General features: G+C 44.1%; 1 protein-coding gene across 7 annotated transcripts in view; it reads left to right on the forward strand.

Moving 5' to 3' along the window:
• The window catches only part of LOC124221779 (serine/arginine repetitive matrix protein 2), a 142,236-nt gene that overhangs the window by 38,618 nt on the left and 85,650 nt on the right, over positions 1–17,968 (forward strand). For all 7 annotated transcript variants that reach the window (XM_069137040.1, XM_069137041.1, XM_069137043.1 and 4 more), the window contains exons 4-5: positions 12,424–12,682; positions 17,325–17,535. In XM_069137040.1, the coding sequence (XP_068993141.1) occupies positions 12,424–12,682; positions 17,325–17,535 (470 nt within the window). The remainder of the gene's footprint in view (positions 1–12,423; positions 12,683–17,324; positions 17,536–17,968) is intronic.

Raw genomic sequence — 17,968 nt, forward strand, 5'->3', positions numbered from 1 at the left:
ATCCATCCTCGATCCAGACTTGCCTGCTGCGTAGTAGGGTACCTGTAGCTCCGCTCTAGCAGACGCTTCTCGACCTCCCGACTGCAGCAGCTAACTTCGTGACTTACAGGTGAGCTCTAAATTGCCTCTATTCCACGACGAGGACGATGATGGTAGCCAGTATGTGCTATGCTATGCTATGCTTTTGCTGCAGGGACTCTGCGCGAGGACAACCGGATATTCGTTCCGCTCGGTTAGCCACGTTGTGTCGCGCCTGACTCAACACGTTGATTTTAGCTCACCCAATCGTTCTGCTCCGTATTTTTAACCCCCATTCTACTTGTTTTTTTGTCTAGCTCATTTTGAGACGCCGTGACTCGGTTTTAATACACCGTCATCTCGTTTCGTGCTATTCATCTAGTTCGTGGGTCGTCGATGTTCGTTATTCCGATTTACAGCGTCTCGCTCGAAGTACACGTTAGACTGTTATTGAGAACTTTTGTTTTCCAAAAACCTTCGAGTACTGTTTTGCGATTGCCCTATACGAATTTGATCCGTGAAAATTGAGCCAGGATCTCGGCAAGGCTCTTTTATCCTGTGACCTGTCCGGTTCCAGTCACCGTGCTCAAAGTCTAACCTTTGAATATTTCGCGTCCGTTTTATCTGATTTATTCTTCTTATCCCCCGGTCTGGGAGACGGATCAGGAATAGAGTTTCCCAGAAGGACATGATCAAAGGACTCCACCATCTTATCGGCGATGTTCTCGAGGCGAAACCGTGGGACCGTGGATCGAGCCCTTTCCAGCTCCATCGTCAGAAATAAGACCTTGACGACGGTGTCTGACGGTTTATCCTCGATCATCAAAAGTTTCATTATTCAGATGACGCGGCCGAGCCGACCGTCGTTGCGGTAGTAAAAAAGTAAAAGCATCTTTTCGGCTCTCGAAAACTTTGGATATCAGGACGAGGGATAGCGAGATTCGTAAAACGCGAAAGGGTCTCGGTACCGGAAAACTGAAAACGACCCACGGGGCCACGGCGATCGTGTCGCTCTCTCCTCACGTTTCATCCCCCTCGCGTATACCTACCTTATACATACACGACTTGGGATATTCACCGAATCCACCTGGATTACCACCGAAACTTTTCAAACGGCTTGCCAGAGCAGAGCACCGCGCGTAAATAACTAGCTTACCCTTCAACTTTTAAAACCGTGGATGTTACTTGTAGCCAGACGTTTTGCCGTCCAGCTACATCAGTCCAAGCCAATTCAGTTTATCGTAATATTTCTACGGAAAAAAAACGGAAGGAAAACAAATTTCGTTACACTTTCATCGATGTTTGTACCGTACTGTAAAATCTTCGGCGCTGTTCAGCTCGAAGTTTTGCCGTTCGACGATGTTATTCGTACAACCGGATGAATACGAATTGACGTGTGCACGTGTATTTCAAAAAAATTCAAACAGGATATAACGACAGTCCATTTGATATGGAAAATTGCTCTATGCAAAGAATATTCTTAAAGTATATGAGTAGCCATCAATCGATATTTTAACTTTGTAATATTTGGGGGAGAATTTCGTTTGTGGGAACAATTCAAAGTGAGTTACAGAAGAATCGGAATAAAAAAAATTCTGAATCGTGGACCACGATTTTGCATAGAATAACCTTTAAAAACCTTTAAAGGGTCGAGCATAGTTCGTGGAAAAATGCTATGCAAACAAGAAAGAGAAGAATGGTCGAAAACGAGGCGTTGATTCAGATGCTGATTTTGTTTGCCAGGAAATAACGGCTTGCAGGCGTTCAGCGGGGATTTTGCTCTGATCAACAAGCTGCGGAAATTTCACCGGGCGTATGTGGCGACTGCAGGAGAGCTTACTTCGCTAATCCCGCTTTGTTTGTACCTACGTACATCCGCGAATAACATGTGGATTATACGGGAACGTATAAACTCCCGAGGAGTGCGAATATGTATACCGGGTGCAAACTGCCGGCTGAATGCAGGATTTTCACCGGCCTCGAGCTGAAAGATCTTCCCTTTTATTCTCGGTCTTTTCCCTCATCCCTCACCCGAGTAATCGATACCAGAGTCCCGGTTGGCATGTACTTGGCTTCTTTTTGCTGCCCGGTTGATCCCGCGGCTCGATTTCGTTCCATCTTGAAGGAACTTTCAAATTCCTCACCGAAAGGCTTCGTGAAGTTTCGACAGATATTCCCGGACACCCTTCCGTCTTGATGTTTGTGCGGCACGATTTGGAAAATATCTCAGCTATAACGCGGCGCCTCGTTGACTCAAGAGTGCGGTAGAGGGGGCGTGAAAAATGGAAACAGCCGAAAAGGAGGCATAAAAGATACTTTAAGATATCCGGGGGCGTTGGTGGCAGCGATGGGATGGCGACGACCGCCCGAAGATGAGGTGCGCAAAAAATTGGTCTTGCCATTTCGTTCGCGAGTCCCGCGGCTTCTCCTGATCCGTTCTCCTCCTTGTCGCCTCTCTCTTCGATGTGTGTTGCGAACGGCTAATGTGTTTATACAAGGCGATGCCGGTAGGGTTTCCCTTCGAGTCTCTCTTCTCCCTTACCATCTGCACCTTTCTTTCAATGTAAACGTAGCGTAAGAGAAGAAGGAGAAGAAAAAGAAGAAAAAGAAGCCTTCGTCGTCGTCCCAGGCTCCGGAACTTTACGAGAGTGGTAACCCATTTTAGGTTCTTCGAGAAACGTTTTAGGAAATCCGCTAGAAAGTCCCAACGAAAACATCCGTCGACTCGTGCAATCGTGTTATGCGTTACCGATTGAGTTTTCAAAACACTCGGAGCGTGTATTGTAGTGTCTTTTTATCTTCCTTTTGGAACGACGTCTCGTTTCTTGCATTCATTGCCACGAATGAATGACAATCGCATGGTTAGGGATAAAACATTACCTCTCATTCTTGTTATTTCCGAATAGATGAAGAAGAAGGTGGAAGGCGGTTCAATTGATTATATAATATAATACAAATTCGCATTATTTTCTGTGACATCGCGTTTATTCGGATTGATGAATAAGAAGAAAAAGAAAAGCATACGAAGTAAGGAATTGAAACGAATAAGTAAACCGAAAAACGCGACGCTACGAACGACGAGTGAAAAGGGAGAAAAGTATCATTGGTAACAAAACTTTCGGTAAGATCTTTCCCTCTCTCGTCTCTTTCTCTCTCTTCCCGACTCAGAAAACTCTTAAGAACCTGGAGGAACATTAATATTAAATTACTTGTCGAGGTTCGCTACCTGGAATTACTTCAACTTTCAGTATCGTGCGCTTCTTTCTCTTTCGCGGAAAAAGTTTCGAGCTTGAGCCTTGATTTCCTAGTTGAAAATTTCCGCTGTGTTTCTCTTGGACGAAGAACCGGAGTGAAAAGAATAGACTCGAGGATAGGGAAGAACGGGGATTTTTCGTCGGCACGTAGAAAGTCGGTTTATTACAGATAGTCCACCTGGCTCGTAGTGAAAGAGAGAAGAGATTTATTTAGATTTAATCACCATTCTTAATCGAAAATCGATTTGTCATCAACGAAAATAACTCTCCAACCGAGGCCGTAGGGTAATGTTCTTCGATAAATCATACAGGCTCGGCTAAATATCCCTTCGTTATATACCTACAGGTATATCATCCTTGGGTTAGGTTAGGTTATACGGGTAACAAGTTTTACTCGAATTGCGTATATTATACCCGCTCGCCTATATCCGGAGGTGAAATGAAAAGGAAAACGGTGAATGAGCCAGCGAGATCGTAGAGAGAAAGACAGAGTCAGGGAAATAATGGAGAGAAATGATTACTTACCGTAAAATTTCTCGTGCATTGTAAATTGCCAATTTTGTGGCGCAATAAGTCCTCGACGACCTTAGGCGCCTATAAATATATATATATGTATATATATATATATGTATATATATGTATATGTGTGTGTGTATGTATGAATCACAGGTATACATGTATACGAATCTATGGCAACGCGGAGAGAAATAATTGGAAATTTATTGATACGCCGCATCGTTTTCGGAGCCAAAGAGTCAATAAGTAAAGTGGAAAAATAATATCGCTGGAATCTACCTTATATATGTATATATCATACTACAGATTAAATTTCTGCTTCCCTTGCCACTCCGAATTAACATCGTTTTTGTTATCAAATACGCGATAGTTATTGCAAAACGACGAAATATGTAAATTGTATTCTTGAATTCATCGGGTTTCACCTTTTATCAATATGAATGGCTACACCCGACACGACTTGACCAGAGATCATATCTCGCAGTTGTAATTTTTCAACATCCGAATGCAACGACGTGAAATCAACATAAATCTATATCAGAGTTTCCCATTCCTACACTCACACATCGATATTTCTTATTAACTTCACCCCGGAGAGTATCTTTCAACCCCTGAGTAGATATTAATGCTGTCATTATTATTCCCCCTTTTCTCCTTCCTATCTTCGCCTATTTATACGACGACTGGGATATTATGGCAATGAGATTAGTACGGAGCTTTCTCGCATTATATTCTCGCTCTTTCATCCAGGTTGTGACAGTTGTAGCATAAGGGCGTCGCGACGACGAAAGGGAAGTTGATTAATTATACTCGGCGGAGAACAAGGGACAAAATGCAGCTGGTAAAGGGGCTTGTTCTTTCTCGAGATCGGCGAGGATCTCGAAGTCAATTAGACCTAGTGCCGAAGCTCAAAGAAGTCGCGAGAAGCTGGAACGTCTGCGCGACACCGGTTATGAGAAACCTGGAAGCCAGGGAAGAAGCAGGGAATTCGAAAAATGATCAGGGAAGTCGGGAAAAAGTTGGGGAATTTTATGGCGGTATGGAAAGGAAAGAATAAAGCTTCCCCCCGTAAAAACGTGCGGAATTCTAGGAAGAATCTTTATCCATGCGCTCGGTTCCATTACTATTAAATAGATCATAAACGTATTTTTAAACAATCATCAATTTGGACTTGGCACCGTCAGTTTGTGTTCTAGTAACGAATGAATTATAATCCGGTCAGGTAAACTCAAGTAAAATTCATATAATTTCTTCGACTGTCTTTAGTGGCACCGTGCACGAGCTGTGTAACATAATGCTTAAAAAACGATATCATTCACGCCATCGATTCACCCTTCGTAATGTTTTCCGCGGAACTGCTATCATGTACGGGACGGGGTTCTGAATTGAAAAAGATGAGAATTTCCAGGGATTGGAAGAAGTAATCTCACGTCTTCGCCGTGCATCAATGGACTGCAAGCAATATCTAACCGAGGATGTATATATCCTCACGTATTAATAGTTATCATTGGTCTTCTCGGATTCGGTATTACAGTGTTCTAATACTCGAACGTTCGTCTTTGGCCGGTGCATTCAGCTCCGGCAAACTCGAAACCACTGGGGGAAAAGATACACGCGCAGTTTTGGGGTCGGGAAAAGGAGCTTCATTTTCATCCAAGCTCGACGGTATAAATACGGTCCGGGAATATTGCACTAACGGGCTTCACCGAACAAGAGTGCTCTGCGTCTTGAGCTCGACTCACCGAGTATACATTCAGGGAAACAGATACGCCTCACACACACTCCGGTAAATTGTTAGACAGTAATAATCGACGGTGAGAGTAAACTAAGGGATGACTGCATGCAGCCTGTGAAAAATGCATCCCCGAGGACGGAGTCCAACGGAAGAATAAGCGACTGCAGTTAGAAAGCGAAAACCTCGTTTTCCGAGTCTCTCTCGTACAGCTAATACCGCACTCTCGAGTTACCTTGGATTGCGGGAAGTTTCGGGATATATCAGATTCGCCTCAGGTATCGTTAGCTGACTAATTTCTTGCAAACCTAGGCCTCGTATCCCTCCCTTCATCCAAACCTGTACACCCGACCCGACAAGAGAGTTGTTGGCGCAAACAGAGGGTCGCTAACCTCAAAGAGGTTTGGCAACTGCTCTTCGAGCAGACTTCCAGGGCGACCTACGCGTCAGGAACTCCGAATCAGGAGGTGAAAGCTGAGAGGTAACTCGGCGAAAGGGGACGAATATGTATGTGTAGACAAGTTGTCGTCGTTATTAGCGGCGGTTGAGTCGCGAGGGACGAATCGACGAGCTGTTTCATTTAGGGAATTATTGTAAGACTGTGGAAGAAAGTCGATCGTACGATCTGCGAAGATTCGGGGTGAGTATTATACGAGGCGTTTCTTCATCCCTCTCCACCCTCACGGCTGGAGACAAGGGAATGTTTTTTCTACAAATCGGCGAACGATATTCGAGGAACATATGGCCTACTATACTTTCCTTGAATAATGGGGGCGTGTAGGTGGCGTGGGACTTGAAATATCGCGAAACAAATGAGAATGGAGAGAAGCTCGGTTGTATTCTTACTTCCGTGGATTCAAATCTCGTATACCTCGTGGAATGGCGTACTTCTCATCCGGAACGCGGCGATGAAAATAAGTATCAAAAGCCTTGAGCTTCCGTTTTTGAAGACATCGCTCTGGTTCTCGCACACTATGGACTCCTATAGACGACGGTTTGGTGTCAATTTAACACTGTATATCAAGTGTCCATCCAACATTACGTTTATGGTGCTAAATTTCCGCATTGACTCGAAAACATTTTTCTTCAAAAGTCCGCACCGGCCAGTTTGAACAATTAATTTTTTACAATATATCGTCACGTGCACGTTTCAACAAACTCCACGACTCTCAGCAGCAACACATTTTTCGCATGACTTCATTTTCATTCTATTCTACTTTGAGCGATTCGTGTTGCACAATGCGAGCTTTAACGAGACAAAAGGGAAGACCTTGACTTTAGCCTGCATCAACGTGGTGACGTCACCGCGCTTTGTCGTGACGCCTCGAGAAAGGAAGGCGGAAGTGCGGAAAATAGATAAAGATGGAGCCTGAAGAGGGTCATCGATGTGACGCCGTCTGTTCATTCAGACCCGGGGTGAGGGAAAAAGGTCGTCGTGCAGCATGCCGCGACGGTAAGAAAGTCGGAGGGATATGTACAGGGAACGTGAATCCCGCAGGAATTTCATTATCCGCCTCAGCGATGCCTGTGTAAACCCAATTGAGGAATAGTTTACAATTTTTTATTCATATTTTCATCTTCAAAACCATTTACTCCCGTCTTTCTGCCCTTCCTCCGAACATTGAGTTATATCCGTGCCTTACGATACAAAATAAAATACGGATATAACTGTTTTCAAGCAGTCGAGCCGTGTTTTTTTTTTTTTTTGCACGCAAGAATTATTAAAAGTTACTGGTAAAAACTGGGCTATCCGTTCACGGGGGCAACGAGTTTGATACTTGCAGTGGCTCAGGGGTTGCTTTCATTCAGAAACGGATGTTCAAGGGGACTGTTCGCGTAACCGGGGCAACAAACTCGGGGGAAAAATCGCGAGATCTTATCTGAGTGGCGATAAACTGTAAACCACGGTAATCAAAAGAAATTGCTCGATAGGATCCTCCGGGAGATGTTGTGCAGCCATTGCTCGAAACGTCCTCGGGTAGACGGAGAGCGGGATCGATTAACTTGAAATGGAATAGGTGCCGTTCGAACTTCAATGGAACACAAGTGAGGCCAACGAACAATAGTGAATTCTGTCCCCCCTCATCGACACACTTTCGTCGCGAGTGTCGTGGTTTTTTATTTATTTATTTATATATTTTTTTTCCTCGTGATCGGTTACACGCTCTCAGAGTTTGTTCTCGATGTCCTGCAGAAAGTGCAAAATTTAAGGGCTCGTGAAATCTCGAAAGATATCAAGGAGACTGCTGGGAGTTTAAACACTTTGTACCGAATCTGGGGTGCGCACCTTTTTTTTCTCTTTCGTTGATACGTGATACCATATTTTATGTACGTGTTTGGGAAAATATCTGGCTCGATTATTTTCCACTTATGTTATAGGTATGTACGATGAACAAAACGAAACGAGGTGAAGAAGAGTGATCGGTATACCGATGTCACGTTGCGCCGATATCCTCGCTGGGTTCACACGCGATAAAGTGGAGATATTTTCACCTTTGCGCAGTAGATAAACATAAATAAAAGATGACGCCTGTGTTGTTAGGGAGGGTTCGAGATACGACGAGGTTTACGACGGCTGGGCGTCGCCGATGGATTTCACACGAAAACCGTTGAATGACGTGACTCGGCTTACGTCGAAGACCTCCTTCTCCTTCTACAGGCTAATCAATGCTTGGATATTGATACCTACAGTTTCGAACCTGTGGCTTTTACATGCTCAGAGTTTGCCGAGAGCTCTGGTCAATTATGTATAATTTATACCCCGTAACAATGTGTGTTCGAGTACAGGATTCACGTACGTGTTAATGTAGAACCGTAACTTTTCTGGCTAAACTGAAACCGCGGTGAACTTGAAATAAAAATAACGAAATATTCTCTGCTCGTTTGCCCTGCTCGTCGGAATACAAAACAAGTTTTAATCAGGTCGTTGTGGTTATTTAATCAAGGTTTATGGAGTCGTATGGCTAAATGTACACACGTGCCTGAAAGTGCGAAAGGGTAATAAGTTTATTTTTGCAAAGGTTATGATTATTTATATTCTCTGTGGAATCCCTCATTTCTTAATTATTTAGCAAGGATGAAAGGACATGTAAAATCAATGACTTCACGAATGAAGGTTCAATTTGATAGAAGACATTGATGAAGTATTGAATAATGAAATTAATGCACATCTTTTCCGAAGAATTGCCGAAGAGCCTAGAACTAAAGCTTCGCGGCAGTAACCAAGGGGAAGTTTCTTGGGAAGTTTCCTCGTAATATAACGACGAAACGGCCGGATTCGTATATATTTTCACGACAGAGTCATTTAACCGGAAACAAACGGCCGCAAATAATCGAAGGACTTCGTTAATTTGTCACTCAGCGTATAGGTTGTTAAATTACAAGCCTCGAAACAATTCACCGTTCATTTTTTATGCAGAATGCCTTATAATACATCAAAAGGTGAGGTTAATGCGGGGTGAAATTCTCTCTCTCCATTCCGGCAAATTTAATCCCGACCCATCGCTTCCACTTACCACAATAACGTGGATCAGGTTTAACAATTACAATGATCAAAGCATTGCGATTAAAGCTGCGGACTCTGCGTTGGGAGCTTGAAAGTTTCCGTGCGGATACTTGCCGCAGATCGAACGTTATATACGGAAAGTATGCCTCGTATTAAGCCCATACAGAACGTCAGCTTCAAGGCAGGCGAATCCGCGGAGAAACTTATGAATTTTCCTCATATGGTACAGGTGGGATGTATCGGCGATCCCATAGAGCCTGCAAATGTTATCGGAGCGAAGTTATAGTTTTACATTTCCATATAAATAGTACACGTGCGGAAGCTTCGCGAGTATACAGCTATTGCCCGCGTTATATCCGCAGCCTGTTTCTTAATATCATCCTCGTCTACTAGACCATGCGCGATATGAAAAGGCGAGAAAAAGGAGAAAATGAAAAACAACAACGTTAAAGCATCGCAAAGCGTCGACGAATTCTCGAAACGCGATTGATTTCCTCGCGTTTCGTATTTGGAAACACGTCGAGAGTGCGAATAAATAAAAATCGTACAACTTTTTTCACGCTTAATCGCGAGCGGCCGAGAGCCCGGAAACTCGCGAACCGGAAGCCCGGCCTGAAAGAATGATTCGAAACGCTTCGTACACGTCGTAATCCTCGTGATCCGGCGCTCCGCCGAGGGTGCCGTATAAAACTGGCGGAAATATTTCGTTCGTTTTCAGGTCATTCTTTTTCCACGGTTTTACAACCGCCGAGAGGGGCTGGAATTGTGGAAAGGGTGAGAAAAGTTGGAGAGGGATGAAATTTGAGTGCGAAATCGTGCCCCGTAGTCGTCGCACGCATTTGTACGGAAAGTTTCTCTTTGCCCTTGCACGCGGGACAAACGCGAATAAACGTCCGATCGGAATGGGAAAAAGGATCTTCTCAGCCTTCGGCGATTCCGAACGCGGGGGCGTTGAGCCGGAAGCAATGCATGACGGATCGCAAATGGCTTATTACCGCAAACACGCGCCACCGACGCCGCTCATTCTTCCTTTCCAACTTTCGTTCGAACGACACGGAGAACGGCCAGATTCGCCGGTTGATCATCGGAATTGAGTTGCCAAGCCTTGCGTTTATTCCACTTATTCGAGGGTTGAGGGCTGAGGTAGGCTGTTGTTATGAGAATGCCATGCCGGGGACTCGACTTATCTTCGCTGTCTAGGCGGCGAGCCTGTGTCGATAAATTCGATCTCTTCCCCATTTCCCCGTTCCTTATTCCGCCGTCTTACCGCTCGCTTCGCTCGCTTTTTCGCTTCAACAATCCGTTGGACGAGGTGCCCTTATAACTCGGGGTTGTTCTACCGTGTCGAAAAAAACTGATTGGCTTTTCGGGGCCGATTGGTGAATCGATGCCGAACCTAAGTCTCTCCCGGGGATAAATTACCCATCCCTTTACAAATTTTTTTTCTCGGACATGTACGGTCCGAACGATGAAATGCCGGAACGAGGAGAGGTCGAAGATACGGAATTCGCAACAGGATTTTGTTTTTTTTTTTACACCTTCCGATCTGTTTGAAACCAAGAGACCAGGAGACGAGGCTTTGACGATGTCAGCAAGGTTCCTGCAGTGGAAGGAGAGAAGGAAAGAAGCGAAGAGGACGGGTGTACGGGATGATACAAGGTAAATCCTTAAATCCGAAAAAAGGTTCTGAGCCATCCCTCGGGATCTGTTCACGGCGACCGGGCGTAAAAGCATAAGCTGCGCGTTGTCGTTACACGACAGGAGAAGACGACCCTGATGGTCGGACAGTTTCTCTATCGCGTCTCTGTTACGCATTCATGTCCCTGATGAGATCATACATTCCTTTTCTTCTCCCGCATTTCCCCCTCGTTCAATCTCTTCTTTGCAGGAAAATTTCATCACGCAGTACGTGTGTGTAATAGTAGGTAAAATTTAGCTGAACGCAAAAATTTCACCACCGCGCTCAGGTTATACATGAAATTAAGGAAAGTTAGAGTTTAGATAGTCGTGTACCTGTGTAAAACCGACGGTGATGCGATGCTTGATGAGAGAGAATTTTATGGTATGAACTCTCTTACCTTCGTTGATGTACCTTGTTGCCTTGGGGCTGGAGATGAAAATTTAGGTACCCTAGTACAGTGTAACGTAATATCTGCCTCGTGAAAGAGCTAACTGACCCAATTACCTCGAAGCTGACCAATTTAACTTGTTACTGAAATAGTAAAAACGCGAAATTTTTCACAACTTGCATTTTTCGTACGGCACGAATATTATTCGCACAGTTATATTTTACCGTAGGTTGAAAAATGCGTCGAAACTGATCGTTCGGCGGTAACCATTTGACTTTGATTTTCAAGAGATGCCGCGTCGTTTTCGCCAATCGGAATCCTTTCCTATCGTCCGCATAACAATAACACGCGTGTTCGGGAATAAATTTAAAGTCGAATTTCAAGAGCTTTTGAAACCTGAAACCGCCCTCGCGATATTCTTCACTCCTGATTGAGTTACCCGCAGCCATGGCGACCTTTGTACGACGATCAGAAAATTAGTGGATACCAGTCGAAGGCGTAAGAATCCGGGTCATCACCATCGGGACAAACGTGCGGTACTCTATGCAAATTCCTCTCCCCGACAACCCGCCTGGGGTCCTCTGTGTATGCAAATTTTCTCAGCTTGCCCAGACAGCTAAACTCGTACACGAGTGCAACCAACTACTCGCGTTGCAATTCGAAAGGGAGACTTCAAAGCGCCTCGCTGCCGTTTCCGCTCGTCGTTACACCTGCAAAACACAAATACAACCACGGCGAGGGGTCTGTTTTCACAATTGACTAAATCGGATTGTACACAGAGTCGAGGTATTCAACCTGATTATATTCCGATTTGAAAATTGTTTTGTTCTTGGTCTTAAATCAGTTTGGATTATCTTCGAAGATCCGTTCCACGGAGGGTCTGGAAACGAACAAAGTTTACAAACGTAAAGTAATAATGTTCAAACAAAAGCTCACGAAGGATGTCGACCGAAGTCAACGATGTTCAGTTTTAGGAACAACGTTAAGCTTTGCTTTAATTTATTGTAAAAACGAAAATCGCATCGAAAATTCCAAACGAACAATTGTTCGAAATGTTTCGATAGTTATACAGTGACTTGAGCGGTCAAATTCGAATTTAAAAAGATCCTACACTGATGTTTCAAAAGAAGCACGTTCCTGGCAATCATTCACATTGCATCAGACAAAGACAGAACACAATTGTTTCGGTAAAATATTAAGTGAAAAAACGCAATGTCACCTTGACTGTTCGCAAAAAAATCCGGAGGTCATTTTATCATTTTCTATATCATTGACAGTGATGTATCATTTTGTTCGACCCTTGAAGAGCTCTTATATTTATTGTTTCAGGTTGTCCAAGGCGCCGCTTCGCCAGCGCTGGTCCAGATGCGCCGTAAAAGCGGCGGCGGTGGCGATGGATCAGGAATCGCGGGCTCCGGAATTCGCCGACGGAGTGGGCCTCAAGGGTTGCGCTCACCCGCTGCAAAGAGGCCCCTTTCGGCCCCGGTAGCCCTTCAGGGCTGGCTGCACAAACAGGGCTCCGAGGGTCTCATGCTCTGGAAGAAGCGCTGGTTTGTTCTCTCCGAGTACTGCCTCTTCTACTACAAGGGTGAGTTTCGGAATCGATTTATCGGCATTCGGTTATTGTTAACCCTGAAAAACAGGGCAACATATGGCAGGATTACGGAGTCCATGTCATTTTCAACCATTGCGTTATAGACTTAATTACGATGTGTAACGTACGTTATTGTCTAGGAGAAAAGAATTTATTTGATTTAGTTGAACAACCCGTTTTAAAATAAAATTGACTTGGACGGGGAATAGAGAATGATGATTAAGTTAAATTGGAACAATTTCAGTTGATCTAGTTGAATTATTTCGTTAGAACTTGCGATGAAATATTCAGTCAATTTCACGTTAGACTTGTAGAATATTCACTTTTCAACTGTTAATATTATAGTTGCCTTAAATCAAATTCTTTCAGCTGAGCAAAGTTTTATTACCTTTCATTAAATTTATGAATTCTTTTTTATACGCAATGTTTCTTTGACATTCTATTTTCTGTGGATCAAAGATAATTTTCTCGATAAATGACAAGTTGAATAATTCATAATTTCATAATTACAAGACAAAAGTGGTGCACGATTGCTGATCTAAGAATTTTTTGTTGAAAGTGGAAAATTTTGTATAAAATATATATTCCTATTCTATACATCTATAATGGAATTACCAATTATATCTGTAAATCGGATAAATTTTTTTTCTTCATCAGTGTACCAAGCTTTGATTTTAACACCATATTATAGAAACCTGGTGTTAAACGGTATAAAACTGATAAGATCCAGGGAGAAATTTTTGTCGCATTGATTAAATCATCAAAGAAAATGAATCCTTAAGCTTCTTATAAAAAGAATGTTCAGCTCATTTTCGGCCCGGAAATACGTTGACTAGAATAACGGAAGTTCGGACCATCGGTCAGATTACGTTTGAATAGTAAAGCTAACAGGTTGGGATAGCCGTAACACGATGTGCGCGGACAATAAGTAGGGTTAACAATAAGCCGGGAGTCCCGGGTGGGTTGAGTGTAAGTTAGCTTAACAGTTTGTTCGGTTTACTCGAGGATCGTTGCTTTCGGTTATATAAGTATCAGGCAACAGCGCAGGGTCGAGTTGTAAATACCGAGGCGAAGGGGGCATATTTTGTACAAAGAGGCGTATTACCACAATGCATAAAGCTCGAGGCGACGACGACGACGGCGAAGTCGATCCAATTAGCAGGTTGCTCAGCTCGCTGCATTAGCGGTTAACTCGTCCCTCGGGATCTGCGACACCATTCGACCGTCGACGAGGACGTTTTCAGGGTAGGCGTTTCTCTAGGGGTTAAACTATCCAAGTATACCGTCTTCAAATTTTAAGCAAATCGGCTTGATCGTTTTCGAGATATCGGGGGGAGGCGAAAAACAGGTTACGTTATTCTCGGTAACATTGCTTTTTCTTACGTGAATTAATTCTGTGGTAAAAGAAATTTGTCAACGATGCTCGAATGGAAATGAATATTTCGTTGTCAGGATACAAGACCCTGAACTTCTTCATCCGATTCCTCAGCCGTCTGTAGCTTCTATCACACCCGCCTAAATAAGGACTCGAACGTGTCTCGACGCAAAGTGTCGTTATCTCAGACCTCGCGCTACTCTTTCGCCTTGTCGTTACTCATTAGATATTCTCCACCCCCGTTCACCCCTGCGAGTCCCTTCTACTCTCTCGGCGCTGGGTGATCGCGCACTTACCACCTCGCAGGGCTGATTATTAAACCAACAGCCAGTTACCCTGTACAAGAGGATTTAGGTTGAAAATTAAACGTGTAATCATGCGTGCGGCACGTGCGTGACTCGAGGTGAACCTGCTATCGGACCAAGTGTAGTTTCGACAAACAGCTCGTCTGAAAACATTATAATCTAATTTCAGCGAAGGATGATACCATTTATTTATTTCGGATAATTTCTTTACACAGTCTACAGTCGCAGGAAGGTTGACACGACAACGAAATTTGGAACTTTTAACGAAAGCGACCTCACACGGTTATAAAAAAAGTCTCCCAGCAGGTTCACTACGATTTTTAAGTTGGCTTAACCATTTTATTTTTTATGTGTTAGCAAGTGAAAAAGAAAATGAAAATTGCAAATTTAATCTTGATATTACAAAAATGTGTTTCATATTCACCAATAGAAATTTAACGAATAACACAAATATAAAGTGCACCTGTTAGGATGTTATGTTTAGTTCAATTTCTTTAACAGTGCATTTCACTGTCGGCAAATTAAAAAGGGGGAAAATTATCTCGGACTATTTTCTTATATTCTCATAGCAAGAGAAGAAGGTTGGAACCTCAAAATTACCCTCATCTTTGAAAACACTGCAGCGATTATCCATCGCTGACTAATTTTCACTGTTGTTTTACCCTCATCCCCCGGATTTCGCATTGAACAATGCACTTAATTGCCCCCACCAGATGCCGGAAACGACCGAGGAGACTGAAACTAGGGATCAATTACACGAACTCCTTCATATCGCCTGCACCGGTACGCGGAACGAGCCGTTCTCTTCGTTCCTCGACGATTCTCTCATACTCTTCTTCGCTGTTTTTCCGAGTCGAAGCTGCAGTCGCGGGTTATTGTTTCGCCTACCTGCGATGTCATGGCTCTACGTGTATAGTCGCTGGTCCTCCACTCGCCTCTACTCGCTTAACAATAAAGTTAATCAAGGATCGAGTATCGGGCGAAATAGCACCGCTGCTCCGGGGCTCGCGTAATAACCGGCGTGAATTTAGCCCCGATATCTGATGCTCTCTGATAAGCTTCTGCTTCCGTGAGAGAGGAGAGAGTCCTGCTGCTCCTGCCATTGAATTTTGTAATCTCACCGCGCGATCCGGTAAACGTATTAGACGCGCACGTGCCACCTTCACCATTCGTTTAACTTCTCCGCTAACTAGCTACCGGGGAAATCTGCGATGTCCCGGTCCCACTTCCTTCCCCTATTAAGCGGGAGGGGTAAAGTTACCCAAAACCCACTAATCAACGTTCCATATAATTTTATTCGGAGTTTCGCGATTCCACGTTTAGCAAACCTGTGCACTGTGACCAGCCTTTGGATGCAGGGTGGTTGTACCAATCCTTGCGGGAATCGTCGTCCCGGTAGAGTCGGAGAAATGAAAATATATTCCACCGAGGTGACTGGAATTGAGAGTTATGTTCAGCGTCGACTTTTGGACGAATAACTCCCGCAGGATCTCGGATGCTTGGAAAGTCAACATTCCTTTCCAAGAGAGAAAAAATAACGACAGTTTACGGTCAGCTTCAAGCCTTCAGCTTTCAGGACTTGACTAATGCCGATGAAATGAAAGCCTCGGGTTTTTAGGACGTTACCATCAAACGCTGCTGGCTTCATTAGCGGGGACAAACTTGCCCAGGACTCGGGGGTCGATTGGCAAGCCGTCGGGTCGGTGCAGGTAGGTTGTTGCTTGGTTCGTACCTGGGGAAAACGGAAACGTAGCCTGGCAGGATGACGTCGAAGAGGTCTGCCCACCGGGCCTTGCATTAATAATACCACCTCGGGTCTCTGGAGTTTCATTTTTCCACAAGCCTACGCTTTCCTTTGCTGGAATTCTGTCTGTACGTGTGAGCCTTTACAACCTCCGGGACTTCAGACTCCTTAGCGACGATGGAGAAAGACGCTGCCGGGGAATCGCGGGAATTCAAGATCAAAGCTTCTCGCTGCGCGGTGAACGTGTGCACGGAAGCTCAAATCTTGGCTTGTTTGGTCCGCGATCTGTCGTTCGTGTAATCGTTGCGGGTTTTCATTCACTAGTAGTTTGTAGCGCGGAGAGATCTGTCGCAGAGACGTGCGCTTGAAACAAGAATTTTATACAACTCGTCAAAGAGTTGGAGAATGGTTTTTGGAAAATGGTTTACCAACTGTCATTCTTCAGTTTTTGTTTTGTCAGATTTTACCGAAGCTTTAGAGAAGTTGTGGCGTGAAACTTGAACGACTTGACTGATTTTTGAAACAGCCCTGATAAAAGATCAATCGCAAAAATAACCTTGGATGTAGAGTGCAATTCAATTTCCAAAATGATTATGAAATGGAGGTCAGCCGCTCGGTCACCTTAAGAGGCTTAAAAATAATTAAATGTACTGTGGTAGGGATTCTACATTGCAAAACGCGGCCTGATACACCGTTAGATCCGACAAATGTTGGTATATAGCGAAATTGTTGGAATTCTATTCGCTCCACGGATAGAATGGAACGCGGGTAACTACAAGCGGCTTATTACACACGTATATAACGTGTACACGTGTACCTACGTACATCTCGGTTACCTCGCTGCTGGGGAAATTAATCCCCATTTATGTATATGTGTGTATATATATATGAACATGTACAATTTATGTATATATGTACGTTTGAGAGAAAAGTTAGATCGCTCCGGGCTATCCAATATCGCCCATTCTCGATCATAGCGCAAAAATTTGACCACAGTTACGGTGGGAATTCCATCAAAAAATTGTTATTACTTGTTGATAAAAAATTACCAAGTTTCGGACCAAAGGTCATACCGTTTTGGCGACATCACGAATGAAATGATAATTTCAAAGAGAGTAAGTTTGGATAGGTATTGTAGGTACAACGAGCTATAGCTGTTTGATGTGAAAAGAACTCTGAACTGAGCAATTTGTCGTGTCGCTTTTGTTGCAGGTCCCGAGGAAGAGAAATTACTTGGCTCGATACTTCTGCCGTCGTACCGGGTGACGGCGTGCAGGCCGGAGGACAAAGCGAACAAGAAGTTCGCCTTCAAGGCGGAGCACGCGAATATGAGGACATACCTCTTCGCCGCAGACTCGAGGGAGAGCATGAACCAATGGGTGAACGCGCTGACACTGGCAACCTTGCTCCAGGACCCAAACCCGTAAGCTCAAAACATGCTGTACTTATAAACGTATAAAATGGAATGTGGTAGTAGACAAACTCGCGGCACGCAGTGTGTATATATGGATTTAATTATCGCCCCGTGAATCAGGGTTTGAAAGAGGATCCTGAAAGCGTTCCTCAGCCGCTCGCTTCTCAATGGTCTGCGTGATGTACGATTTTCAAAGAGTAGCCTCTGCAGAGGCGGAACTCCGGCCTCCTCTCAGTCTTCCTTTTACTTCTGAACAGATGAAACACAAACATCCGTGATCCCGGCTCACCAAGTTGCCTTGCTGCCTGCGTACCAGCGGGATTCCCACTCAAAGGGTCTGCTCAGGGACCTTGGGAACCGGCTTGATATTTGCCCACGGTGGTCACTAGTCAGGGAAAATTAAACGTCGCTTATGAAAATGCACAGTTCTAAGATTGAATTT

Source organism: Neodiprion pinetum, chromosome 6 (genome assembly GCF_021155775.2).
Source record: "Neodiprion pinetum isolate iyNeoPine1 chromosome 6, iyNeoPine1.2, whole genome shotgun sequence".
In the NCBI taxonomy this organism is placed as follows: domain Eukaryota; kingdom Metazoa; phylum Arthropoda; class Insecta; order Hymenoptera; family Diprionidae; genus Neodiprion; species Neodiprion pinetum.